This window comes from Perognathus longimembris, chromosome 11, assembly GCF_023159225.1.
Source record: "Perognathus longimembris pacificus isolate PPM17 chromosome 11, ASM2315922v1, whole genome shotgun sequence".
In the NCBI taxonomy this organism is placed as follows: domain Eukaryota; kingdom Metazoa; phylum Chordata; class Mammalia; order Rodentia; family Heteromyidae; genus Perognathus; species Perognathus longimembris.
In genome coordinates, this window is record NC_063171.1 from 6,263,475 (window position 1) to 6,291,023 (window position 27,549).

The 27,549-nt window shown below is 48.3% G+C and overlaps 2 protein-coding genes and 1 long non-coding RNA gene across 4 annotated transcripts; 2 read left to right on the forward strand and 1 right to left on the reverse strand.

Moving 5' to 3' along the window:
• Window positions 1-225: 225 nt before the first annotated feature.
• LOC125359233 lies at window positions 226-17,096 on the reverse strand. The gene is made up of 2 exons (XR_007212517.1): window positions 16,969-17,096; window positions 226-694 (listed from the first exon to the last, which is right to left on the reverse strand). It is a non-coding gene; the product is annotated as an uncharacterized LOC125359233 (long non-coding RNA).
• Trim17 (tripartite motif containing 17) lies at window positions 7,152-16,448 on the forward strand. Its single transcript, XM_048356852.1, has 6 exons — window positions 7,152-7,601; window positions 9,053-9,148; window positions 9,717-9,947; window positions 14,598-14,620; window positions 14,714-14,817; window positions 15,210-16,448. Exons 1-6 carry the CDS (start codon window positions 7,173-7,175, stop codon window positions 15,755-15,757), a joined length of 1,431 nt encoding a protein of 476 aa, XP_048212809.1. The 5' UTR covers window positions 7,152-7,172; the 3' UTR covers window positions 15,758-16,448.
• On the forward strand, window positions 16,730-26,265 carry Trim11 (tripartite motif containing 11). 2 transcript variants are annotated; one of them, XM_048356850.1, is made up of 6 exons: window positions 16,730-17,387; window positions 18,855-18,954; window positions 19,382-19,612; window positions 23,977-23,999; window positions 24,093-24,193; window positions 25,495-26,265. In XM_048356850.1, the coding sequence occupies exons 1-6, from the start codon at window positions 16,942-16,944 to the stop codon at window positions 26,040-26,042; spliced, it is 1,449 nt and encodes a 482-aa protein (XP_048212807.1). In that variant the 5' UTR covers window positions 16,730-16,941; the 3' UTR covers window positions 26,043-26,265. The 2 variants fall into 2 exon arrangements, with proteins under 2 accessions (XP_048212807.1, XP_048212808.1); XM_048356851.1 differs by having other exon boundaries at window positions 16,730-17,349; window positions 18,855-18,950.
• The last annotated feature ends 1,284 nt before the right edge of the window (window positions 26,266-27,549 follow it).

The window sequence follows — 27,549 nt, forward strand, 5'->3', positions numbered from 1 at the left end:
TGTGCCAAGTGCTGACATATGCCCTCCTACTCAGGAGGTTGAGATCTGTGGTGCAAAGCCAGCCAGGGCAGTAAAGACTACAGGACTCATCTCCAGTTAGCCACCAAGAAAGCCAGAAGTGGAGATGTAGCTCAAGTGGTAGAGCACAAACCTTGAGCAAAAAAGCTCAAAGAGAACATCCAGGCCCCAGAACTGGCACCAAAAACAAACAACAACAAAAACTTGAAATAAAACCATAATCAGTTGTTCAATTCTCATCCTGGTACGGCAGCATTCAATCAGAAACAAAGACTCAACATGTTTAAAGGGAGCAACTTTACTTTCCAAGTGATAATTTGTGTATACCCAAAATGCGGTATACACTGGAACCTTCAGCAGCTAGGGACATTCCAGTGGTCATTTTGATTAATGTTGGAGGCTGACTCTGAGCCAGCTCTGATAAGGAATTCCTAGGAGGACTGAAAAGCTTCTGTTATTTATTTATTTATTTATTTATTTAAAATTTATGGAAAAATAGAATTCTAAGAGCGTGATAATGGCCCATACTTTCAGGGATAAGAGAGATGCAGCATGTCCCATGGCCACAAACTCTGAGGATCTTCAGAATGTTGTAGGATTCCTTTAACCAAGGCTATTTCCACTTTGGCCTTGTCACCATGTGAGGATGGCAAGTAAAGAAGATTCTTGACTTAACCTGTGGGGAAGGTTTGGAAGAGAAGCTTTGAGAGAAAATTATGGTTTAAAAAAAAAGGTGATACCTACTCCACCATGCCACCCCACACCCGCTCACACAAGTGTCAAAGCTGGTAGAGGCAAATGCAAGAAGAGGTAGGCAGCAGAGTGGAGCACCCCATGGACAATCTGCCATCATGCCACCAGGAACTCAGCCAATAGGAGCCTAGCAGGCTCTATAAAAGCAGGAACATCTCGAACTCCAGCAGTCAGGACAAAGCAGAAGCACTAGCTCCAGAAAAATGGCCCTCACCAAAGTCTACCAGCAGCAAGGCTCCTCACAAGTAGCTCATAAGAGCGTTCCAGCCACGGATAGCATGAAGAAGCCACACCGCTACTGTCCTCTGGCTCTCTGAGAAATCCCGCCACTACCAGAAATCTACTCAGCTATTGATCTGCAAGCTGCCATTCCAGCATCTAGTTTGGGAGATAGCCCAAGACTTCAAGACTGACTTGGGCTTCCGGAGTTTGACAGTGATGGCTCTGCAAGGAAGCCTGTGAGTCCTATGTGATAAGGCTCTTTGACGACACCAACCTGTGCACCATCCATGCCAAGTGTTACTAGCGCTGAATTGACGAGTCTGCAGAGAACTACTTAGACTATGCAGGCACCTGGCTTTGAAGCTGTTCATCCGAAGGCTCTTTTCAGAGCCACCTACTTGATCCCAAAAAGTGGCTGTAGCAACTTGGGGTTCCTGAACTTTACAGGGAGGGGGACAAGCAGATCACGTGAGAAGGTGTATTATACAGATATCAGTGACTTTCCTCTGGCAGAGTTAAAGGTATGGTCCTTGTCCTGGAACCTCAGAGATCAAAGACAACTTGGATGGAAAATTCCCTTGCAGATTTGTATTTCATTTATAAAATGGTCATTTCTCCATGTCTCTAGTTTGTTCTGTTTGCTGTCCTCCAAATTTATCAGCTCGAAATAACTCTTATGCCAACAGCATATTTGGTGTAGTGTGTTCCTACAGCCCTTTGCTACTCAGCTTCTTTAACTGACAAAATACTGGAGGTAATCACCTTAAAGGATGAAAGGTTTATTTTGAGGTATTGTTTTAATTGTAGTTGTATGGCTCCATTGCTTTGGGGCCTGTGGTGACAGTACATCATGGTGAGAGCATGTATAATTCATGGAAGCTAGGAATCAAGAGAGAGGAGAGAGCTCATCATCCTAATCTCCCCTTCAAGGGCACACTCAATGACTTCCTTACATTAGGTTCCATTTCCTAAGCTTCTAGACCACCTCTCAGCAGTGTCACTGGCTGAAGACAATGCCTTCAACATATGGCCTCTTAAGGGACCTTAAGTTCCAAAACTTCTGTTTCAAGTGTTATATCCTAAAGCCATCACTAGCAATATGTCAGAAGGCATGTTGCAGAAAGCCAGGAGGTCGGATGGGATCAGGATGTGTTATCTCAAAATATACCACTTTGGCATATTAAGTTGAAGGCAACTGAGGAACAACAAACACAGAAAAAAACTCAATCCTTTATTCTTTTCTACATGAAATCAAGGCACAGATTTCTTCTCCTTTTTTTTTTTTTTTTGGTTCCAGTCCTGGCAGCTTTGAACTCAGGGCCTGGGCACTGCCTCTGAGCTTTTATGCTCAAGGCTAGCACTCTACCACTTTGAGCCACAGCTCCACTTCCAGTTTTAAGGTGGTTAATTATAGAGATAAGAGTCTCACAGATTTCCTACCCTGGCTAACTTCAAACCACAATCCTCAGTTTTCAGCCTCCTGAGTAGCTAGGATACAGGTGTGAGACACACACCAGCACCCAGCTCAGATTTCGCTTTTGTAAAGGAAATTTCCAGGTATAAAGGTGTTTCCTCTCTTGCACCAGAAAGAGAACCACCCGTATTACCAGATATAGCATGAAGCTACCTACATAGACAATCACTAACCCACTGTCATAGGCTCCTTCCCACACCTTATCCTCAGATGTCCAGTTCACTGCTTCCTTTTTCTGATCACTTCTTCACAACACTTCACCATTTGTTAAACTGGCATAGAAGGCTCCATGTCTAACAATCTCTTCCAATGATCTCTTCTTTGCTGTGAAGCAGTCAGCTTAATCACAAACCTCTGCCATTCCTTCCACCTACAGGGCCCACATGCACATATTGTGAATACTGGAAATAATTATTGATACAATCTCTAGGATGTGAGACTCTTTGTTATTGCAACAAAACTCAAAAATAAGAGCAGGATCTGCAATAGTTTTTTTTAATGTCATCTAGTGAGAAGCCTGGGAACCCAGACCTATAAGAAATAGTGGCAACCATGAAGACATTGCAAGGCCATCTCCATCAACTTCCCACATGGGCCAGCATGTGTCTCCTCCACTGGAAGATGGGTGCCCATTTACAAGGATGTGGCAAAAATAATTCTTCTGCCTTTGCAAAGTCAGTAGACTATGCACTGTTAAGGCTTCTTCCAACACTAAGATCCCACAACTCTGTGGAAATGATCCCCCAAATTGATGGTACGTATAGTTATTTTAATGTCTTATTCCACAAACACAGACTTTAATGTTTACAGTTATAGTACATTGTGTTGGATCAGCAATGCCATAACAATTGATTCCCTTCTTTCCAGAGCAGGAAGCAAATGCAGCTGATATCGATCTAGGTTGTTTATGTACTAATGCTAATGTCATGTGTGTTTGCTTGGATTTTTTAAATTAGATTTTTGAAAATTCTGTGCTCTATTTTCCAAATTGAAGTGAGCCTCCAGCCCAGGCTCCCCTCATTAATGAGACATGCACAGGCCATTGGGAGACCTGGGTGGTTATAGAGGCAATAATTGGCACCCCCCCTCTTCAGCTCTTTCAGCCTATCTGTACCTCTCTCTCACACACGCATACTGCCTGCTACACAAGCAGTTGTGAATGGCAGGCCCTGAGTACATGTGCTAGTAAGGAGAAACGGCTGAAAGCACACTCCAGCCCAGTGAGCTGTCTACACGTATGACTAGGTCCCCTCCACCCAGATCCTGGCTGTTTACACCCTGCACCAGGTCTCTATACGAATAGTCAGCCATCATACCCAGAGCCAGGTTATCGACACTTACAGCCTGATAGTCTACACCCAGAATCAGACTGTCTACACCAGCACTCTGTGCTCTAGCGATAGCAGATGGCTGCTGCTTAGTCTTTCAGAGTCCTGTTTCCCTGTCTTCCCCATTCACCTCCTCTACATGACACCAGCTCAGTTTCCTCATTGCTCCAATCTCATCCAGGACTGAGAGCAGGCATGAGCAGCACTGGCCAGGAACTGAGCAAAACCACCTGGTGGAGCCTACACACACCTGGAGAGGCTGGGACAGGAATTTAAATGCAACCCAGGCTATAAAGGGAGGAGGAAAGGGAGGAGGAAGAGGAGATGACCTCCAGCTGGTCCAACCCTACCCCATCTCCACCTCTTCACTCTATCATATGCCAAGCCCCAGGGGAACAGATCTGCCCCATCCTTTAAGCCAGGACTCCCAATCTCTTCATCTTCTACCCTGCCCCCACCTCTCTACCAGTGCCCCCCCCACCCCACAAATACCAGCAAAAGCAACCCTTCTCCAGTTGGAGGCCTCTGCCCTGCCTTCTGCTGTCTGCCTTTAGTGAGCCCTTTTACCTTGCCCCAACAAGGATGCCTATGCTGCCAGCTCCTCACCCCCTCACAAAAAAGGGCACCCTCCCCAGGCACACACTCTGAACCAGCCATTCTCCCCTCAGTAGCTGGTAACTTCCCCATTCCACTAGTAAGTGCCACGGAGGGGGACACTCCTGCCTTCTGCCTCACCACCCCCAACATACTAGGCTCCTGACCCTTCCATCTCTCACCTAACCCCTCCCCATCCCAAGTAACCCCTTAGCAGACTCTTCAATTCCACCACCTCTCCTGCCTCAGGCCCAGAGACTTCAAGGAGCATCACTGCACCCTAGCTTGTCTTGGCCCGCCCATCCAAGTCCTCTCACTTCTCCTATCTCCTGTTCTACTTAACCAGCACCCCACAAGTCCTACCCCAAAAGCCTCATCCTGTCCACACCGTATGCCTGTGTCTTTCTCCCTTCGGGGCTTAGAATCCCATCTATTCCTCCCCCTCCCCCCAGCGTAGGGACCCACCTCCCCAGCCAGCAGATCCGAGGCGCCGCCCCCCACTCCGATGACATCACAATGCCCCTCTTCGGGGCGGGGCTCGCTCTAGCCTTGGAGTCTGGGTTTACCCGCAGCGCAAACCCAGCGTTTCCAGGCTGTAGGCGCGCTTGGCCCCAGCACCTGTCGCACTGCAGAACCCCACCTCTGTGAGTACCAGCCTCCTTCCTGCCCCCAGAGAGTATTCTTGTTGCCTCTGGAGCAAGACCTCCATTCACCCCGGCTCTCCAACGTCATAGCCCCGCCACCCTGTCCTTAGGGAGGGTCACACATAAACTACGCTAACCACATGGGCCCCCTGGATGACCTTTCATTTAACAAAGGTACATTCTTGGGACTCCAGGTGACCGAGTTCTGAGGACTTCCTCTGTCCCAGACAGACTCCTTCAAGTTCATCCTGCCCAACTTCTGGCCAGGCAGGCAGCAATGCCACCCCCTCCCCCACATACAGCTCCTGAGAAACCAGCACAAGTGCTGCTGGCAGAAAGCTGATAAATGAATGTGGTACCCACTCCAGAATGTCTGTGGAATTCAAAGACACTGTGGCTTTAGAGATTGAGAAGAGGGGAGCAGAGAGCCCTTGGAGTTTACACTGGAGATTCACATCTCTGAATCACTTTGAATAAGGGTTGTGTGAAGTAGAAAGAGGAAAGCTTTGGGTCCCCATTGCAGGGTTCGAGTATTCAGACTCCAGAGGGTGGCTATGCATGGGTGATCTGTTCATGACATATTTTTTGATGTTACATGTTCCAGTATGCATGTGTGCATTCTGTGTATGTATGTGTGAGCTTTTTATTATTATTATTATTATTTTGTGGGGGTTTTTTTGCCAGTCCTGGGGCTTGGACTCAGGGCCTGAGCACTGTCCCTGGCTTCTTTTTGCTCAAGGCTAGCACTCTACCTCTTGAGCCACAGTGCCACTTCTGGCCATTTTCTATATATGTGGTGCTGGGGAATCGAACCTAGGGCTTCATGTGTAAGAGGCAAGCACTCTTGCCACTAGGCCATATTCCCAGCCCATGTGTGAGCTTTTTTGCATACATGCATTTGTACATGTTCATTTACAGGCATTTGTAAGTGGTGTGAACATTTTGTGTGGACAAGCATGTACACATGTTTGTGTTCACAATTGTGTATTTTTGTATGGTGTGTCCATATGTGTCTGTGTAGTTAACACTTGTATTTGTGTCTACATATTTTTACATATACACAAATGAATGTGCTTTTGTCTTTTCTGCACTGAATTTGGCTCCTTAGGAAAGAACTGTATTCTTTCTATAGTTCTCTTTTCTTGTTAGTACTGGGGTTTGTTTGAAAAATGTTATTCAAGCCTTTTGCAGTAGAAGTATTGCCTTATAGGGGAAGATAGGGCTCCTCTTTAAGCAGCAAGATAGCTGGGAAGCCCAATGCTGGTAGCTCATACCATTAATCTTGGTTACTCAGGAGGCTGAGATATGAGGGTCTCCATTTGAAGCTATCCTAGGCAGAAAAGTCTGCGAGACTATTTCCAATTAACCAGCAAAAAGCCAGAACTGGAGGTCTAGCACAAATGATAGGGCTCTAGCCTTGAGTGTAAAAAACCAAGCAAGAATTTAAGCCACACATACACTCACACTCACAGTCACACAGCTGGGATGGGGCTTGGGGGGTGGTAAACAACAAAGAGATAACTTCTGGCTAAACTAACCTAACAGGACATTCCTGTTCAAAAGACAGGTCAAGTGCTCAGACATTAAAGTGTCCAGGTATTTTAGCAGTATTTTCTTTGCAGACATCTGGGCAGTCTGAAGATAGGATGGGGTTAAGTCCAAGCTTGGTGGACAAGGGTCAGGAGGGGCCTGGATAGCATTCAGTCATAGAGGCTCTGTATAGTTTCCAGGATGCATTTGTGCTGTTATTAATAAAGCTTAAAAATAAAAGCTTTTGGGGCTGGGAATATGGCCTAGTGGTAAGAGTGCTTGCCTCCTATACATGAAGCCCTGGGTTCGATTCCTCAGCAACACATATATACAAAATGGCCAGAAGTGGCACTATGGCTCAAGTGGCAGAGTGGTAGCCTTGAGCAAAAGGAAGCCAGGGACAGTACTCAGGCTCTGAGTTTAAGGCCCAGGACTGGCAAATAAATAAATAAAAGCTTTTAACCTCAAGTTGGACATCATCTTTTGTCCTCCTCTGTAAAGGGGCGATGAGAAAGAAGCACACAGTGAGCCAGCCAGAGCACCAGCTATACAATCCAGCCACTCCTTAAGAGTTATAGTAGAAACCCTCACTTTAATCTCCCAGGAACCATGGATGCTGTGGAACTTGCCAGAAAGCTACAAGAGGAGGCCACATGCTCCATCTGCCTGGACTACTTCACTGACCCAGTGATGACCTCTTGTGGTCACAACTTCTGCCGGGAGTGTATCAGAATGACCTGGGAGAAGACGAAAGGCAAGAAAGGGAAGAGAAAACAGAAGGGGTCATTTCCCTGCCCTGAGTGCAGAGAAATGTCTCCCCAGAGAAACCTGCGGCCAAACCGCCTGCTGACCAAAGTAGCTGAAATGGCGCGCCAACACCCTGGGCTGCAGAAGCGAGACCTGTGTCATGCACACCAGGAGCCCCTCAAGCTGTTCTGCCTGGAGGAACAGATCCCCATCTGTGTTGTCTGCAGAGAGTCTCGGGAGCATCAATTGCACAGGGTGCTACCTGTGGACGAGGCAGTGCAAGAGTACAAGGTAGAAGAAGGGAGACCCAGTGGGGTCAGCTCTGGCTTGGGGCAACCAGAGGATAAAGGACCCTGGTCAGCACTGGGGAAAGGTATCTAGGGGGCAAGGAGCCCTGGTCAGAGATTAAAAAGTGGCATCCAGCAGATAAGGAGCCCAGATCAATACTAGAAAAGGGTATCCAGGGTCAAGGGCACAGCTCAGATACCTAGCCTCCTCGGCCTAAGCCTTGGTCAACTCCTAGGCTCACTTCTAGGCCCATGGCCTGGCCTGGCCACCCAGTGAGCTGCTCTGGAAGATTAGAGTCTCCTGTAGCCATGTTGCACTTCTTTGGTGAGCTAATGGTCCATGTGGCCTGGCATGCTAGAAATGTGCTCAAATTCTTTGTAGGACTAGGCTGCTGGTGATCTAGGCCAGGAACATACAGTAGCACCACCAGTAGTATCACACCTTCCCTTCTAATGAGTCCAGAATTACAAGAGTTCATGGGCATTTCAATCAGTCCTCTGGACTCCAAGGGATCACAATCTTATGGGGCTTGTTCTCAGGTCTGGGCACTGTCCCTGAGCTCTTTTGCTCAAGGCTAATGCTCTACTACTTTGAGCCACAGCTCCACTTCTGGTTTTCTTGTGGCTAATTGGAGATAAGAGTCTCATAGACTTTCCTGCCTGGGCTAGCTTTGAACCTCAGTTCTCAGATCTCAGCCTTCTGCATAGCTAGGATTACAGGCCTGATCCATTGGTGCTTGGGACTATCTTAATGTGGACAAAGAGAAGGAAACTGGAAAATCACAAGTAAAGGTGCTTGGACTTGAGTGGTTATGGGCTGGAGGAAGAGAATTCATTTAACAAGGCTTATCTGCACAGGTTTCTATTTCCATCCTTGGTGATTAGGACAGTTTTCTCCTTGTACAAGATGTGCATCTTCCACATTATAGCTTTTATCCCTCATGCTTTAGGAACAAAAAGGGTTCAGAGAGATTCTTGCAACTACATTTTTATTTTGAAGTGCCTCTAGCTCATAATTCTTATTCAGAAATGGTATATTTTGGGGTATCCTGTCCTGACCTGCTTCATTGCTAAAGTGGATTGTTTTGGGGTGGGGTGGTCTGGTCCATTGTTGTCCATGCAGCTTCAGAGAGCACAACTTAGGTTAGGGCAGAAAGTAGGCAGTCCATTGACCTGAATCCTGTGGGGTTTTTGTTTTGTTTTGTGTTGTTTTGCCAGTCCTGGGCCTTAAACTCAGGACCTGTCCCTGAGTACTGTCCCTGGCTTCCTTTTGCTCAAAGCTACCACTCTGCCACTTGAGCCATAGTGCCACTTCTGGCCATTTTGTATATATGTGTTGCTGAGGAATCGAACCCAGGGCTTCATGTATAGGAGGCAAGCACTCTTGCCACTAGGCCATATTCCCAGACCCTGTGGGGTTTTTTTTGTTTGTTTGTTTTTGTTTTGCATCCACAGGTAAAGTTGGAGGAGGACATGAAGTACTTCCGGGAGGAAATAGCAAAGACAGAGAAGATGCAAGCCAAGGAGGAGCAGACCTTACTAGAGTGGCAGGTAGGTGACAAGGCCCAGAGGGCCTTTCCCATCTCTGACCCATCCACCTGGGTCTCCACTAAAGGTAGGAGATTTCTCTGACATCTTCCAATGTCTTCAATGTAGGTGAAACAGTGGAGGAAAAGGCTCCTTCTACTCTCCAGGATCAGTGGCTCACCCAAGAATTGAATTAAAATAATATATGAAGGAAGAGATGATTTTTAGTTGAGTAGGCATGCAGTGGGGAGGAGGCATCTCACACAAAAATGGATGCAGACTTAGACCACTTGAGATTTATTGAAGTATAAAATCACAACACATTTAATTTAAGGTTAAAGAACCCAAAACAGGGTTTCAAGGCTAGCCTTGAACTCCTGGCTTAAGTAATCCTCCTGTCTTAGCCTCCAGAGTTGCTGGCACTATACTCACTAGTTAATTCAATTTGGCTGGAGTTCAGTAAGTCACCATGGGCCAAGAGAGATACATGCTGATACAGAAGCAGAGCTATCTTTGAAGCAGAGTTATCTGTCTTTGGGCTGTATTGCACAGGTGGTATGGTGTTTCATAGCTGGGTATGGGACCCCTGCAGGACAGAGCCAAGGAGAGGAGAGAACGCATCCTGGTAGAATTCCAGAAGGTGGTCCTTTTCCTGGTGGAGGAAGAGCGGAGGCTCCTCCAGACCCTGAAGAAGGAGGAGGAGGAGACAGTGATGAGGCTGCAGGACAGCAAGGCCTCCCTGGACAAACAAAGCCACTCATTGCACTCACTGCTATTGCAGCTGGAGGATCGGAGCCGAGAGGAACCCATCCAGATGCTGCAGGTGAGGCTGGTGGACTGGAGCTGTGGGGATGCAAAATTGCCTTTCCGCAGGGCTGTGTACCAGCCACCCATAGCCATATACCTGTTTAAATCGCCACAAGATTGGGGGTGTAGTATGAGGATGTCCAGGCCCAGGGATAGTTAGCATGGGCTAAATGTGGGGGAAAATGCAACCCGAAAGAAGAGTCTGTTATAGCTTAGGCTGATGTAATAGTACAGGTGGTGCATGCCTTACCAGAAATGCTCAGGGCAGAACAGTTTCAGATTTCAGATCCTTTTTGGATTTTGGAATATTGTCATAGATGTAATGAGATATCTTGGGGAAAAAACAAGTCTAAACATGAAATTCATATGTTCCACTGAAGATGACTATGTGTAGTATTTTTAGTACTCCTGTATTTTGACTTAGAACCTGTTTTATGAGGTCAGGTGTGGAATGTTCCAGTTTGGTGTCATGTCAATGCTTAGAAAGATTCAGATTTGGAGACATATCAGATCTGTCCCACAAACAGTGGGCTTCCATAGCAAAGCTGTATTCCTTCATAGTCCTGGATGCTGGGAGTCTGAGGGCAGGCAGGGATGGTTTCCTCAGAAGCTGCTGTCCTGGGATCCCTGTCCTCACATTAGAATCGTGTGTGTGTGTGTGTGTGTGTGTGTGTGTGTCTTTGTCTCCCCTTCTTTAAAGACACTGGTCAGATTGGATTAGGGTCACTCAATGACCTCAAACTTTTTAAAGACCCTTTCTCCAAATGCAGATGGCCCCCAACTCACTATGGTTCGATCTAGGATTTTTCAACCTCATGGTAGTGCAAAAATGATAAGTAATCAGCAAAAATTGAACTTAGGATTTTGAATTTGGATCTTGTCCAGGGCTAGCAATATGTGGTGTAGTGTTCCTTCTCCATATAGCAAGCTTGCCAGCCATGAGATTCCAAGGGTGTGCTCCCAATACATACAGTGTGAGAGCATGTTGCTAAGCTAGGATGAGCAGTAGGCCAAGCCTACTATATTTTCAGTTTTCAACTGGCTTAATAAAGGATTGTCATACAGTCACATTCTGAGGTCCTAGAGGTTCAGACTTCTGTTTATTAAATTTTGGAGGGAGAAAATAATTAAGCCCCTAGGAGGCTCCAACCCAGATGAGTGGAGCCTCCCTGCTTCCAGACCTAAGGAGGTGGTGCTGGGCACTGGACATCTGAGTAGAGAGTTGGGGCAGGAACTCACCATTAGGATGGAGGAAACTCACTGCCCAGATGCACCTGTGACTCTTCATGGGAAGAAGTGGTTTGGGGCAGGGAAGAGATACTTGCATTCTGTGGTTCTGGAATGGGGAAGGGAGAAGCTGATCTGGACTGACACACATGTGGGTATCTGTCTCATTCAAATATACAGTGAGTAGAATCTGTAGCACAGAATGCACTTCATACTATCATCTGGAAGTCACGTGCATGTATAATCTTATGGAACTGAAGCAAATACCTCCTGCAGGGAATCTGTAAGGATTACACACCTGATGCTCTGTGGGTTATTCCTTGATAGCTTCTACAGCCATTCTTAACTTAGAATAACAGTTTTTCTTCCTTTAAATGAACAGCCTGCTAAAAGCCAGGAGCCAGTGGCTCATGCCTGTAATCAGGAGGTTGAAATCTGAGGACCATGGGTCAAAGCCAATCTGGGCAGGAAAATCTGTGAGACTCATCTCCAATTAACTACTAAAAAGCCAGAAGTGGAGCTGTGGTTCAAGTAATAGAGCACTAGCCTTGAATACAAAAGAGCTCAGGGACAGCACCCAGGTCAGGCTCTGAGTTAAAGCCCTGGACTGGGGGAAACAAAAGCAAACCAACAAAAAACTCAGCCTATTCATTCTTACTAAATTGGTTTTCTGACTCATTAGAGGGTCTTTCCTGCCTCTAGAGGTTGGCCAACAGGTACCTTCATGAATAGGAAGTTCTTACAAACCATCTGCCTGAAAATCCTGTGCCTAGAGTTTGCACTATGTTTTGGAAAGTGAAAATATGGTTACCTTACTCTGGTTTTCATTGCTGCCTTAGAATACCCAAGAATAGGTAGTTTGTAAAGAAAGAGGTTTATTCTGATTCACAGTTCTGGAAATCCAAGATCATGGGCACTGCTTCTATCTTATGGTTAAGTTTATGACTGAAGGTCAGCAGACATACGCTGGAGTGTGAGAGCAAAACTAGGCTCATTTCCTAACAACCTACTCTCTCCATAACTAATACATTGTCACAGGACCTTTCATGAATGTGAAGCTGCATGTGTGTGTGCATGCACACTGGTCCTGGGGCTTGAACTAAGGGCCTGGGTGCTGTCCCTGAGATTTTTTGTTCAAGGCTAATGCTCTACCACTTGAGCCACAGCTTCACTTCCAACTTTTTTTGGTGTTTAATTGGAGATAAGAATCTCGTGGAGCAGGCCTTGAACTATCAGCCTCCTGAGTAGCTAGGATTATGGGCATAAACCACCATCCATGTTGCCCCGCCCAAACTACCTCTTAAAGGCCCACTACCTCTTAATACTGTGACATTGACAATTAAATTGAGCTTTGGAGGGGACAAACTACATACACTCAAACCTTAGCAAATGACCACTAGAAAATAAAATCCTTGGGCTGGGGATATGGCCTAGTGGCAAGAGTGCCTGCCTCGGATACACGAGGCCCTAGGTTCGATTCCCCAGCACCACATATACAGAAAACGGCCAGAAGCGGTGCTGTGGCTCAAGTGGCAGAGTGCTAGCCTTGAGCGGGAAGAAGCCAGGGACAGTGCTCAGGCCCTGAGTCCAAGGCCCAGGACTGGCAAAAAAAAAAAAAAAAAAAAAAAAGAAGTGAAAATAAAATCATTGAGTTTTCCAAGTCAGGAATGTTAATAGGTGTGTTAATGGTGCACAGGAATTTGGCAGACCCCTAAAGAGTATTTAAAAATACCCCAGGTGAGTTGGGATGTTATTCCAACCCCTGTCATTCCCTAAACCATGCCCATCTGTCCCCCTTGCTCCGATTTTCCCACATCATAGCTGTGTGCATCCTGGTTGAGATAAAAGGAAGTTCTTCACACTGCCCCACCCCATCCACAGAAAATGATTTTCTGAAATTTCAGTCACATTCACCCTGAAAATATGACATGGAAAATTCCAGAAGTCAACAATCCATACGTTTTAAATTGCATGTCAATCAAAGATGAAATCTCATTGCACATGCTAGGTGAATACCACTGAGCTAGCTCCTTCAAGACAATGTCTCCTCCTGTTGGCCGGGCTGGCCTCAAACTCTCCTCTTGTCTCAACCTCCCACATGCCAGATTACAGGTGTGCACCCCATCACTGGCGAAAGTATTACTTCTTTTCTTTTCTTCCTTTATTTATCTCTTTCTTTTTTCCTTCCTTCCTTTTTTTTGTGCTGGTCTTAGGTACTTGATCTGAGCTTCTTTTGCTCAAGTATAGGACTCTACCACTAGAGCCACAGCTCCATAAAGTATTATTTTTAATGGCAATAGATTGGAAGCTATAGAACCTCTACACTGGCTGAACAAGGCCTGCTCCACCCCCAAAATAGACTCTGCTCTGGGAAGGGAATGCTCTATCTCTACAGAGGAAGTAGCACCAAGGGTACAACACAGAGTACAAGAAGCAAGGTACCCAATAAAGTGTACAGTCAGACCCTACCTGTCTTTTAAATGCATGCAGACACACACTTGTCTATGCATGAAAAATTTTTGGAAGAAGTCCAAAGAGAAGTGATAAATAAAAAAAAGCAGTTACCTCAAGAAAGGCAGGCTGGGGGCTGGGGATATAGCCTAGTGGCAAGAGTGCCTGCCTCGGATACACGAGGCCCTAGGTTCGATTCCCCAGCACCACATATACAGAAAAAGGCCAGAAGCGGCGCTGTGGCTCAAGTGGCACAGTGCTAGCCTTGAGCGGGAAGAAGCCAGGGACAGTGCTCAGGCCCTGAGTCCAAGGCCCAGGACTGGCCAAAAAAAAAAAAAAAAAGAAAGGCAGGCTGGGGGAAGATGGAGGAAAAACTTGCAATTTTCATCTTTTATTCCTTTCTAAACTGTTAATAGTTGTTGTTTTTTTTTTTACCAAAAAAAGATGAGATCTCAAATTGTCCATCTCTGTCTCACCCAAGATATGAATCACATCCTTTGAACAGTTGTATCCATGCTTGTTATTGCTGTTTACCATGCCTAGTGAATTAATTAAATCGTAACCCTGGTTTGCATGCATAGGAAAAAGCCTAGTATTTACAGGATTTTGTACTATCTTAGGTTTCAACCAGCCATATGACCTGATGGGTGTGTGTGTGGAACTACTAACCATGCTTATTCATCTCAAGGGGCAGACATGCTGGGTGGGCTTCCCAAGGCCTTTCAGTCTCCTCAACGCTTCTTCCTCCCCCCTGACCTCAGACATGTATCTGACTATAGGCTGAGAGGATGGTTTAGGATAAGTTGAAACACCAAGATCTGATAGAAGAAAAGATTTGGGGGGAGATTAAAGAGCTTGATTTCCAGGAAGACAGTATCTTACAGAGAACAATCTTTGATCTTTGAGAATAACTTTGAGGGATGGGGCCAGTTCAGAATCAATCTCTCTCTCCCTCTCTCTCTCTCCCCCCCCCCCGCCTCCATTCCAGGATATGAAGGACACCTTGGCCAGGTACAAGGGTACTCTCAGTGGAGGTGGTGGCAAAGGTAGGTAAGGGCGGGCTACATGCAGACTGGAGGAGACATGAGTCTATGTTCCCTGGAGGAAGAGCAGCCTGAGCGTGCAGTACCCAAAGGTGGACATTCCCACAGTGCTTAAGACAGTATGCAGGGTTCCTGGACAAATAGAAGTGCTCAAGAGTTTCCAAGGTAAGTGTGGACCCAGGGCTTGGATACTGACCACAATTCTCTCAGCAATGCCTCATCCCCAAAGCCACAGAGACACCATCTGGTGTGGGGAGGTGTGCCTTAAATTATGCTGCCCTATTCCTGGATATTCTGCCTGAATGCGTGACTTTTCAAATCTCTCCACTGAATTAAGTTTATCTCATTCCCTCATTGCCACCCATGTTGGGGAGTAGAACCACTAAATAACCTCTGATTAAGAGCTGGACTGTGTGACAACTTTAGGGAAGTACAAGATGGGGCCATTTGTACACTATCTGCCATCTGCCCGAGCACAAGGAGGGTTCAGGCTCTCCACCTTTGACATTGACTGGCTTTCACTTTTCTCCTCTGTTTACCTGGACCTGATTCTGCAGAGGATGTAATGCCGGACCCAACCACGGCCTACCCCTACCTTCTCCTGTATGAGAGCCGCCAGAGGTGCTACCTGAGCCTTCCGCCAGAGGGCAGCGCGCCCTCCGGCAAGGAACGGTTCGTGGCCTATCCCTGCGCTGTGGGCCAGAAGAGCTATTCTACGGGGAGGCACTACTGGGAAGTGGGCATGAATCTCACTGGGGACACGCTCTGGGCCCTGGGCGTGTGCAGAGACAACGTGAGCCGGAAGGACAGAGTGCCCAAGTCCCCAGAAAACGGGTTCTGGGTGGTACAGCTGTCCAAGGGGACGAAGTACTTGTCTTCCATGTCTCCTATCCCAGTCACGTTAACGGACCCTCCCAGCTACGTAGGCGTCTTCCTGGACTTCCAGGCCGGAGAAGTGTCCTTCTACAGTGTGAATGACGGCTCCCACTTGCACACCTACTCCCAGGCTGCCTTCCCTGGACCCCTGCAGCCGTTTTTCTGCTTGGGGGCTCCCAAATCGGGCCAGATGGTCATCTCTACAGTGACCATGTGGGTGAAGGGATAGAGACGCAGGCGCGGGGACAGAGATGCTGGAAGTGCCTAGGTCTCTCCAGAAGGAGAGACTCTTTATTCACCAGGGGCACCTTCCAGGCTTCTCTCTTCCAGCACGGAGAGCCATCCCTGTGCCTGCGGGACAGTTTAATCACAAGCAAAGCAGTAGAATATTAGACTATTGACAGAAGCTTCAGAGATAATTTTGAAAAGAGCCCCAACATTTCCGAGTGGACCGATTTCTAAATATATACCTGAACATCAGGCACAGTGCTGTCTGGAGTGGGTTTTATTTTTGCCTCTGCCTCCCGGTCCCCTCTCCCATCTCTGGAATGCTGCTAATTCCTCGGCTCCTGTCTTTCCATAGAGCCGTCTGGATGTGGGATACTTCCCTGGGAAAAAATAAAATCCAAAAACAGTAAAGATATTGTGGGGAGGGGGAAATCTCCCTCCATCACCCTTTCCTAACACTCCCTCTCCAAGAATGCCTCACTCTAGGACCCTGTAATAGTCACCAGCACCCCAGAACTTCACGCTAAGAGTAGTCCTCTGGAGAAGGTGCCCCGGAACCCGGTACAAGGCTCCCTCACGAGGATCTGTACCCGGGATCCCTCAGATTGGTCTCTAGCCCCCGACGCGTAGGATGACACCCAGTTGGGGAGTGCGCGCGGGCAGGGGATGAAAACGCACGGGGAAACGGCTCAGGGCTCTGCTCCCAGCCCCCGGAGCCTGATCCAGCCCCTCATCCGCCCCGAGAGCAGGGTAGAGCCCCGGGAGGGCGACCCCAGAGCAATCCAGAAGCGCGGGGCGCGGCTGGGAGAACTTGGGAGAGGGAAACCCGCTAGTCCCGATCACCGGAAGAACGCTCTCCAATGGGGTCCCTCCTGTGGGACCCGTGACCGGCCGCGGCCAATCCGGCACAAAAAATTTAAAAAAAAAAAAACCACTTCCTGCTTCCGCCGCCATTTCCCCAGTCTGAAGGCCTTCCGGAAACTGGAGCGGGTGTTCCCGGAGTCTCCCCGTCGTCGATATCTGGAATCCCGCATCCCCGGAGCTCACACCTGAACCACGGCATCCGAGACCCTGCGCCTCGCACCTCCAGCGCACTGCGCCCTGGAGTGCCCGTGTTTCCCCCTAAGCCTCGTAACCGCCTCAGCCTAGGCCGCCTGCCTCGGCGGAGAGCCCCTTCCTTCCGCCATGGCTGCCCCCGACTTGTCTACTAACCTCCAGGAGGAAGCCACCTGCGCTATCTGCCTCGACTACTTCACCGACCCCGTGATGACAGACTGCGGCCACAACTTCTGTCGCGAGTGCATTCGGCGCTGCTGGGGCCAGCCCGAGGGACCTTACGCCTGCCCCGAGTGCCGAGAGCTGTCCCCGCAGAGGAACCTGCGGCCTAATCGCCCTCTGGCCAAGATGGCCGAAATGGCGCGGCGCCTCCACCCTCCCTCGCCGGTGCCCCAGGGCGTGTGCGCCGCACACCGCGAGCCGCTGGCCGCCTTCTGTGGCGAGGAGCTGCGCCTGCTGTGCGCCGGCTGCGAGCGCTCCGGGGAGCACTGGACTCACCGCGTACGCCCGCTGCAGGAAGCCGCCGACGACCTCAAGGTGCAGCCCGGGGACAGGGTACGCCCTGTCCGGGGTGGGTACGCCTCCCGCTGCCGGACTGGGAAGCCCTTTCATGCCTGCTGGGGTCAGGGTAACAAGGGGCCAGGCTCTGGAGGTTGGAGCACCAGGGATGGGTACCAGGGGTACCTTCTGTAGTCTGTGGAGAGCTGAGCCCAGAGAGGGATGACAGAGCTGGATACCTCCGTTCTGTTTCTCAGTGTACCGACCAATCTCCAGTCCACCCTGGGGGAGCCGATGGATGGGACCCTAGTCAAGCTGGGAAAGCTATAAGGCTCGTAGCTGATAACTGTTAAGATAAAGGTCCTTATAGGATACTCAAATGTAAGGCTACCAAGTCAGCCAGTTTATAGAGCTCCATCATTGTGTGGTGTGCTGGACTGAAAAAAGATGGAAATGAGAAATTGGAGTAAGGAAGAATAACAGTTATGCCCACCCAGCGGTGCTCAATATTGATGCTGAAAACAGCAGATACTCTCAGAGGGCTTAGAGCCAAGGTGAGGGGTTATAGTCTGTGTGGAACTGTAACACGTATTTGTTTTAATCATGATATCTATTGCACACAGTTCTGGAAGTTGGAAGTCCCAACCGAAGGCATGGTAGATTCAAAGTTTATGAGGGTTACTTCCTGGTTTATAGACAGCATTTCTGCCTTAATAGAAGGGATTGGAGCTCTTTGAGGTCCCTTTTTATGAAGTTGTTATTCCCATTCTTGAGGCTTTGCCCCGAGTCACTCAATTAGAAGGTTGAGTATTCAACTTAGGAGTTTTGGTGACACTCAGGCTATGGCTTCTTGACTTGGTGTGCAGGCCCTTGTGAGCTGACAGATTGGAAAGAAGAGAAGGGCACTTCAGAGTCACCTTAGGGAATGTAGGAACTCTGTTCTTTCAAGGGAGTCTGGGCATGTAGACTGGGCAGGGAGCAAGCTGGTAGCTTTGCAAAGGGGTAGGACAGAGTTGAGAATTGGAAATAAAGCCCCATGTGAAGCTTGGCCCTGGTGGCTCACACCTGTAATCTTAGCTACTCTAGAGACTGAATCTAATTATTTTAGTCGGAAGCCAGACTAGGCAGGTAAAGCCCATGAGACTCATCTCCAATTAACTAGGAAAAAGCCTAAAGTGGAGATGTAGCTCAAGTGTAGAGCAGTAACCTAGAGCAAAAAAGCCAAGTGAAAACCCAAGGCCCCCGTACTGGCACACACACACCCAAAAGTGACAAAAATGTGGGGAAAAAACCTACTGTGACCATTGATGAGCATTTTAGAATGAGGTCAAGGGTCTCAGCCTCAGAGTCAGGGGGAATGTTCCTGTTAAGAAAATACACATCAGATGTAGGGCATCATACTTACCTGCTCTCTGGGCAATTTTCAGCTGGTCTGGTGGGGAAGAACTGGATGCCAGAAGTCAGGTGTGAAAGGTTATATTTCTGAAGAGGGCCCAGTGTTGGGCAAGGTTCTCATGACTGCCTGGTCTCCTTCATTGCCCTAGGGGAGGCTGGAGAAGTCACTGGAGCACCTACGGAAGCAAATGGAGGATGCACTGCTCTTCCAAGCCCAGGCTGAGGAAACCTGTGCCTTGTGGCAGGCAGGTGCCAACAAGGGGGGGTCCTGGTCCATGAGGTTAACAGGAGGAAGTGGGTGGTCCCTGCCTCAGATCGCCCTCACTGAAATGGGTCAGGTCCAAATGGGTGAGGGAAGAATGCTGCACCTGTGTGCATTTGAACATTTACAAATAGACAAATGGGATTCATGATGAAAGACAGCTGGTGTGCTTTGGGTGGCAGGAGGAACAGGTGTGGGGAAAGCCACTAGATCTAGATTTGGGGCCTGGCTGATGTATGGTTTGAGTCCTGGCAGCAGCGGGTGGTGGTGGATTTGAGGTCTCTAGTCCCAAGGGCTGGGCTTAGGGTTTGGGAAGCCCCAAGTGATATACTTTTGGATTGGTAAACCCCAAGTTATGTGTCTGTTAGTGCTACCCCAATTCCTGACCAAGGCTGTTGCTCTTGCACCTTGCAGAAGATGGTGGAGAGCCAGCGGCAAAATGTGCTTGATGAGTTCCAGCGGTTGCACCGCTTGCTGGTGGAGGAGGAACAAAAACTGCTGCAAAAACTAGAGGAGGAAGAGCTAGAAGTGTTGCCGAGACTGCGTGAGGGTGCCACAAGGCTTGGCCAGCAGAGCACCCAGTTGGCCACACTCATTGCCGAGCTTGAGGGCCGTTGCCAGCTGCCAGCATTGGGGCTGCTGCAGGTGAGCAGATGGGCGGTATCCCTGTAGGTCTCATGAAGCTCTCAAGGGGATACACTGAACACTGTCACTGACAGTGTTCACAGTACACACTACTTGCCTTGCCAGACATGCATGTACTTCCTTCAACACATGTCCCCACTTTGAACTGCCGAAGCCATTGAGGCCACATTATACTCCTTACTGCTGGGTGTGCTACACAGTGCGTCCCACCAGTTACTTGAGCTTGACTTTGCTGTCCTCAGAGCCATAGACAAATTGATCTGATGAGTGCTGGAGAGGGAGAGAGAGCAAGATATCTGGAGATATCCAGAGGCACACACACAGGTCTTTGAAAGCCTGCCCATTCTGTTTCACCTGTAAAATGTTGGCAGGGCTAAGCCAGATGCTCTACCACCCCAAACCTGGTATGAAAAAAAAAACCAGGAAGCATTCCCCCCTCATACTCTTAACAGGGCTTTTGTTAAGTGCTTCCTTCCTGGACCTTAGAAAATAGCAAAATTCATGGATGCTGAAGTGCCTTCTGTGAAAGGATGCAGTATTTGCATATCACCTACCCACCCATATCCTCCCATACAACTGTAGTCATCTCTGTGAATAATGTGAAGGTAGTTGCTATATGGTATTGTTTGGGAACATGTAAAAGAAAAAAGCCTGTATGTGTTCATCATAGACATGATTTCTTTTTTTTCCAAATACTCTCAATCAACAATTGGTGGTGCATATTCAGAATCTAAGGAGACAGAGGAGCTGACTATACTTACAAAGATTGCATTGTTTGTCTCCCTGTCTTCTCTTACTAACTGGCACTATATTTTATATGAACACTACAGAGGGGACATTTGCTTTGCCTGCCCAACTTGGGGAAGAGCATGTGGTATTTGTTGAGCTATAGGGGCCCTCCGGCACTTTTCCCACTTTGTGACTACTCTAGATTACTCACTTCACCTAGGCCCATAAGAGATCACCTGTAGGAATACTGCCCTCCCTTCCCCCTCTTGTTCTCAGCATCAAGTCCACACTCCTGTTCTCTGTCCTCTTCCCTTGGATATGAGTGTCTTCATGACTAGGTGCCATCTTAGTCCATTTTCTGTTGCTATGATGACCAGACAGTGGGTAATTTATAAAGAAAACAAATGGGGAGTCTCAAGGCTGCATCATAGAGAGCCATATGATCTGTCATCTCTTACTGCCTCACAGTGGGAATGTAATCTCCTGTGCATTTTGAGGATATGCAAACCATAGCAGATCCCTTGGGAGAGTTGGTGTCAGGTATGGGTTCTGGTTCTGCAATGCTTGCTCTTCTCCAACTTGGCTTCTCTTCTCTCAAGTCAAAATAGCTTATGTCCTTCTCTGTCCTCGTGACAGCTCAAATGACACTGAGCATGCTGTCTACTCTTAAAGTTGGCTCACCCTTCCACAAACTGTGCCTCAGTCTCTCAAACCTGTTCTGTAGGCATTGATGGAGATGCAGGGGTAACCTCTAAGAGTCCCCATATAGGCTGCAGGTGGTACTTCCTCAGAGCTCAGATGGATATTTTTGGCCCCAAAGATATTGTGAAACTTGATTATGCTCCTGGTGTCATGTAGACACAGCAGCCTGAAACTGGGTAGCTCTGAATGTAGGAAAAAAAACATGTGTGATCACAAGGCCAAGGGTAAGAGTAGAAGGCCAGGGCCTTGTTGGTGGAGGCAGCCCACTGGCAAGAAGCCCAAGAGCTGATATGTCAGGGACCTGGAAGAGCCATCCTAATTCTTTCACCTTGACCCTGTTGCCTTAGCTGAAGTGTTGATAGTTGGAGTCTGGAAAACACTGGGGGCCTCAGTGAGCCTCTGAATGGAGGAAAAAGGAGGCAGCAGCAGAGGACAGGGCCCTGTGTTAGGGTACAAAAACCGGTTTAGGGAATGTATGGAAAGTTTTGTGTTGTAAACGTTTTTAGGCTGCGAAACTTTTGTTTGAATTATATAGTGTGCAGTGTGGTGTTGCTGTATTGTGTATATTTCGAATATTGATTAAATCGGGGTTGTTGGTGCATGTGTCAGCTGATGATTTGTAGTGAGACCTTTCAAAACTTCCCTTCTGGCTAATTTAACTGGGGCGGGGGGGGGGAGTACTCGGGGTTGAACGTAAAGGCAGGTGCTCCAGAGCTGTGTTCCCGGTAGTTTTGCCTTTTTTTTTTTTTTTCCAAATACTTATTTGTATATTTGCCTAGGTTAGTCCTAACACATGAGCTTCTAGAATAGTAGGGATTATGGATGTGAGCTGCTACTTACATCTGGCTGAAATTTTGGACCCAGGACTATATTAACCATAGTCACCCATTTGTGCTATAGACACACCAAAATGCTGGGAAGATTTTAGAAAAAAAGTGTGACCTGGAAATGAGGGTATAGGTGTCATTTGAGTCATAGCTAAGACAGTGAGTGGGTAGGGTGGGAGTCTCAATTGTCTGCCTGCATTTCTTATCAGAGCAACCCACCTGCTGCCCTACCTACATAGCCTCACTCTCCTCCACCTGTCCCTCCCCTGTCACCTGTTCCCTTAAGTGTTTCTGACCTGCTCTAGCCTTCCCCACCTGCTTCCACCACTCCCACTCCTGACTTGTTCTTCTCCCCTTCCCCCTCAGCTTCTTCTTATGCTCTCTGCACTCCCCCCTCCCCCCTGGTCTGGTTGCTAGTGTGTCCATGTGGTGAGAGCAAAGAGCAATCCCAATGGCATTGTGTCTCTGTGAGGAACAAGCCGATGTGAGACAGATTGGGTCAGCAGGAGGACTTTAGGGTCCCAGCAACACAGAATGGTCACCCACAGTCCTGTGGATTCACTGAAAGTAAGGGTTCAAGTGAGAGCTTGTTGTCTCTAAGCGCTCATTCTTGGGTCCTGGCAGCCCCTGTGTTCTGTGTCATAGTGGTTTTCCTAACTAGATACCTTGGTCTCCAAAGAGCCCAAACCTCTTCCCTGGATGCTGAGGCTGTCCTCTCACACCATCCAGGAAGACCTCTTGTCATCCCTGTCTAGGCTGCATAGCCACCAGCTCTGTTGTTTCCAAATGAGCAGCAGTTGGGTATTTTACCCACCTCAAGTGAAAGGGTGGGAAGTTGGCAGCTGCTTTGAACATACCAGGCTTCTTTGGCCCCAGACCCTTTGCACACGCATCCACCACATCCCCATGATGCCAGTGAATTCAACTCTGGTTTCAGAGCTTGCTCTCTCTCTCCCCTGTGAGTCTCTTCCTTTGAAGCTACTTGATCTGTTTCCTCTCCCAGAACTAATGACTTGATTATGTCAAAACCTTGGCTGTTTCTCCCACCTGCAAGGAACCTCTTGGGAGGAACAATGTCTTGTTACTCCCTCATCCTGACCTGGCAGCTGGTGTACAGTGGTGTAGAATGGGGAGGATATGGGCTTCATTCACTTCATAGTGTGAGTTGGGTCCCTGCCTTGTACTAGATACTGTGTTCTTTTTTCTTCTTTCTTTCTTCTCTTCTCTCTTCTCTTCTCTCCCTCTTGTTTTTTATTTTTTCTTTTTGTGCCAGTACCGGGGCTTGAACTCAGGGCCTGGGTGCTATTTGTTAGCTTTTAGCTCAAGGCTGGTGTTCTACTATATGAGCCATAAATTCACTTCTGGCTTTTCGGTGATTAATTGGACTCTCCTGCCTGGGCTGGCTTCAAACTGAGACCCTCAGATCTCAAACTCCAGAGTTGCTAATATTACAGGCATGAACCAATGACACCCAGCATGGGTACTAATTAAAAACACTAAGGCAGCCAGGTGCATATGGCTCACACCTATAATCCTAGATGCTCAGGAGGCTGAGGTCTGAGAGTTGAAGTTTGAAGGCAGATCAGGGAGGAAAGTCTGTGAAACTCTTTATTTCCAATTAAATACCAAAAAAAAATCCAGAAGTGCAGCTGTGGCTCAAGTGGTAGAGTGTTAACTTTGAGCAAAAGCTCAGAAATGGCTCCCAGGCATAGAATTCAAGCCTCAAAATAGGCTTGCGTACACAAACCCACACATATACACATACACACGTGCGCGCGCACACAAACACGGAATACAACTTCCCAGGAGCTGCTTTCACATAACTTGGTGTATTGCTGCACAGGTATAAGAGGGAGCTATTACATGGTGATGGGACCACATCCTGACTCAGGCTCCTTTGTTTTGAGCTTCAGGATTCTGTCCAGCTTTCCTTTGACTAAGCTTTTATGCAACATGGGTTTCACCCACACGGATGTATTTCTTTAGCCTGGAGCTGACATGGTCAACAAAGAAAGAAAAGTCATGGTCCTGGGGTGTGAGGAAGGGTCCCCAAGATGAGATGGTAAGTGTTGATATTGAATGCATGAACCTTTCTCCCTTCCACAGGATATTAAGGACGCCCTGCGCAGGTATGAGCCCTTGACCCCTCCCAGGGCAGGTGGGCTGGGTGTGGGTGGGGCCAGCTGCCAGCCATGAAGATGAAGCTGGGCTGTGCCCTGCAGGGCCCAGGACGTGAAGCTGCAGCCTCCGGAGGTGGTGCCCATGGAGCTGAGAACTGTGTGCAGGGTCCCAGGGTTGGTGGAGACCCTGCAGAAATTTCAAGGTAGGTATGAAGGTTGCCAAGAACTCCAGGCAACCAAGACTATATTCTGTACCCTGTGGCCAAGTTTGTAGAACCAGGGGAAATGTCCTCTGCTCACGTATGATGCCACTGGTGGGTTCTCCAAACTAAGCTGTCTGCCAGCTTTATGGACAACATTCTGTGTCAGGCAATTTGGCTCCATGCTGCTGTTGTCTAGAGTTACTGCAAACTCCATAGCCAAGTCTCGTGAGACTTCCCATACCTGTGTCCAATCTGCTATGAACCAGGACCTATAAATCTATGACACCCACCCTTTGTGTTAGATAATTAATGAGGGCGGCTCACAAAATGCAAGCATTACTTGCTATTACTGGGCTATGATAAAAGATAAGGCCAAAATGTCTAAAGAAGAGATGGGCAGGGCAAGTATGTAAGAGCACTAGGCTTCCATGCTGTTTGGGAACTATACCTTCTTGGTCCCTTGATAGGCTCCTCAACCCATAATCTCTCCTGAGCCTCAGCAGTTATGAGTTTGGAGGGAAGATCCATTCTTCGAGCACAGTTGATTGATTGTATGTCGTCAATCAAACTCAATTTTCAGCCCCAGTCTCCTCCCAGGAGGTCAGTCAGTGGGTAAAATTTGCATCTGTAGTCCCATAGCTAGTCCTGATGCTATGTGCACCCCTCTCTCCTCACCCCCAGCAGAAGCTTAGGTATGATGTAATGTAAGGGGTCCCTGTGAATAACAAAAGATGGTCTTGTTAGGACATTCTGAGGCTTCCAGAATGTGCCAGAAGCCAGGGAGAGAGCCCACATCTCTTTCTTGCTATACTTAGACCTACAAAGCAACACTGTCCTCAGGCCTGGCCAGAGTCAAGTCTATAGGATGGCACCAAACCTGGAGGTAGGTGAGAAGCTGCCTGACAATGTGGTCAAGATAAGGGATAGCAGTTTGTCCCTTCCTGAGTCTCGTGTGTCTGTTGAGCATTCAGAACCCAGTTGGGCTCCATTGTAAATGTGGGGCCCAGAACTCCCAAGCTTTCATGTGGGACTGACAGAACAGAAGAGAATAGTCAGGATTTCTTCTAGTTATCTGATGCAAGAAGGGGCGGGGGGGGGGGGTGGTCTTCAGTGTGTTCTACATTACATCTCAAAGTAGTTGGGTGATGATTTTCCAGAGAGGGAAAGCAGTCCCCTGGATGCAGGCCACATTAGGGTACACTGGCAACACAGACCGTGGGAAGGATTTGGCTGACAGCCTGAACTGGTAGGTGCTGACTCCAAACACTGATGACTGAGTGACCTTGGGACCTTCTTCACAGTGGATATGACTTTGGACCCAGACACTGCCAACCCCGAGCTGGTCCTGTCTGAGGACAGAAGGAGTGTGCAGAGAGGAGAACAGCGGCAGGCCCTGCCTGATAATGCTGAGCGTTTCGACCCCAGCCCTTGTGTGCTGGGCCAGGAACGCTTCACCTCCGGCCGCCACTACTGGGAGGTGGAGGTCGGGGATCGTACCAGCTGGGCCCTGGGTGTTTGCCGAGACAATGTCAACCGGAAGGAGAAAGGGGAGCTGTCGGCTGGCAATGGGTTCTGGATTCTGGTGTTCCTCGGCAGCTATTACAACTCCACAGAGCCAGCCTTCTCCCCACTCCGGGACCCTCCCAGGCGTGTGGGGATCTTTCTGGACTATGAGGCTGGACATCTCTCATTCTACAGTGTGACTGATGGGTCACTGTTGTTCATCTTCCCTGAGACTCCCTTCTCTGGCATACTTCGACCCCTCTTCTCACCTCTGTCAAGCAGTCCAACCCCTATGACTATCTGCTGGCTAAAAGGAGGGCCTGGGGATGCCCTAGCTCCCCAGTGACCCAAGAGATTGGGGAATCCCTTCACTTCTCCTGGCCCCTTTGCCTGACTTCTGAGCCCATCCTCCATGAGAGGATCTGACACAGGGAGCATGTCCATTGAGCAGTGGGAGGAGCACTAGTGCCTTTCTGTGTGTGGGAAACCCGGGTTCTGTTAGGCTGTGCAGATGGGGTTTGGGAGGGCTTTGCCCTCCATGTGGGATTCCTCCATGCTAGCATGCCAGTTAGTGTGAACACCCTCACCAATGCTCTAAACCCTGGACACCAATTCCTCTGGCCTGAAGTTCCAGGAAAATCATAAGCCCTTCCAGTCCAAGCTGTGCTGTCCCTGCAGCCTCAGGCTGTGCCCTAGCCACCACCCTCCCCCCCCCCACCCCAAGCCCCAGGAATCTTGCCTCAGTCAAGATGCTCGGTATGTCGGCTGAAAGCCAGCTCCAGACCTGCCAGCCTGTCTTAGGGTTTGGTTCTATAAGAAACAGGGCTGGTAGGAGCCTATACTAGCCTGTATGTAGGTGCTTCCAAATTGGGGACAGCCTCTAGAAGGATAATCTGGGGGGCTGATAATGTGGATAGAGTGCTTGCCTGGCATACAGGAAGCCCTGGGTTCAAATCCTCAGCATTACATAAACAGAAAAGGCTGGAAGTAGCACTGTGACTCAAGTAGAGTGCTATCTTTGAATAAGAAGCCAGGGACAGTGCTCAGGCCCTGAGTCCAAGCCCCAGGACTGGCAAAAATAAGGAAGATAATCTGGGAAGACAGTGAGGGTGATCATGAGTAGGCCTCTGAATAAATGCTTTCTGTGTAGACACTCCAAGTCAGCAGGAGTGTGGACCCTGAAAGTAACAGTGAAACTCAGGAATGAAACTTGCACCCAAACACAAATCTGTGTCCCAGGCCAAGTTTGTGGTTGCAGACAGCTCCTGGCTCTCCTAAGGTGTCAGTGGCCCTGCAGCTGTGGGCATGATGCGTGCAGCACCCTGCCTTGTACAGGGATGGATGCAGTCACCAGCACCGAACCCAAGATTGCTTTTCTGTTACGCTTTGGGGAGTTGTGTCTTTTTATTTATTGAAAGAATAGCACTCCAAATCAATAAACTTGGTAATCTGCAACTTTTCTGTCCCCTGCTTATCCTATGGTGAAACAACAGGCACCCCAAACCCCAATATGCCAGGTAAAAGTGGAGAGGGTAGTCATGACACAGGTACATGGGACATTTGCTGGGACGTGCAGCTGCTGTCTGCACATTGTTCAGCATGTACATCAGATAAGTGGGTCACCAATGGGATTTTCAGCTCACCTCTCTGCTAATGTGTTACATAATACAAAATAATCATTCTATGCCACAAATGAATCCTCTGAAGCACAAACCAAGAAAACAATCCCACTTATAATAGCTACAAAATACCTATGAATAAATTTCATCAAATTGGAATGTCTCCACAATGAAAATTTTAAAGCATTGGTGGAATGAAGACACAAAAATGCAAAATCAAGCTATGAAAGGATA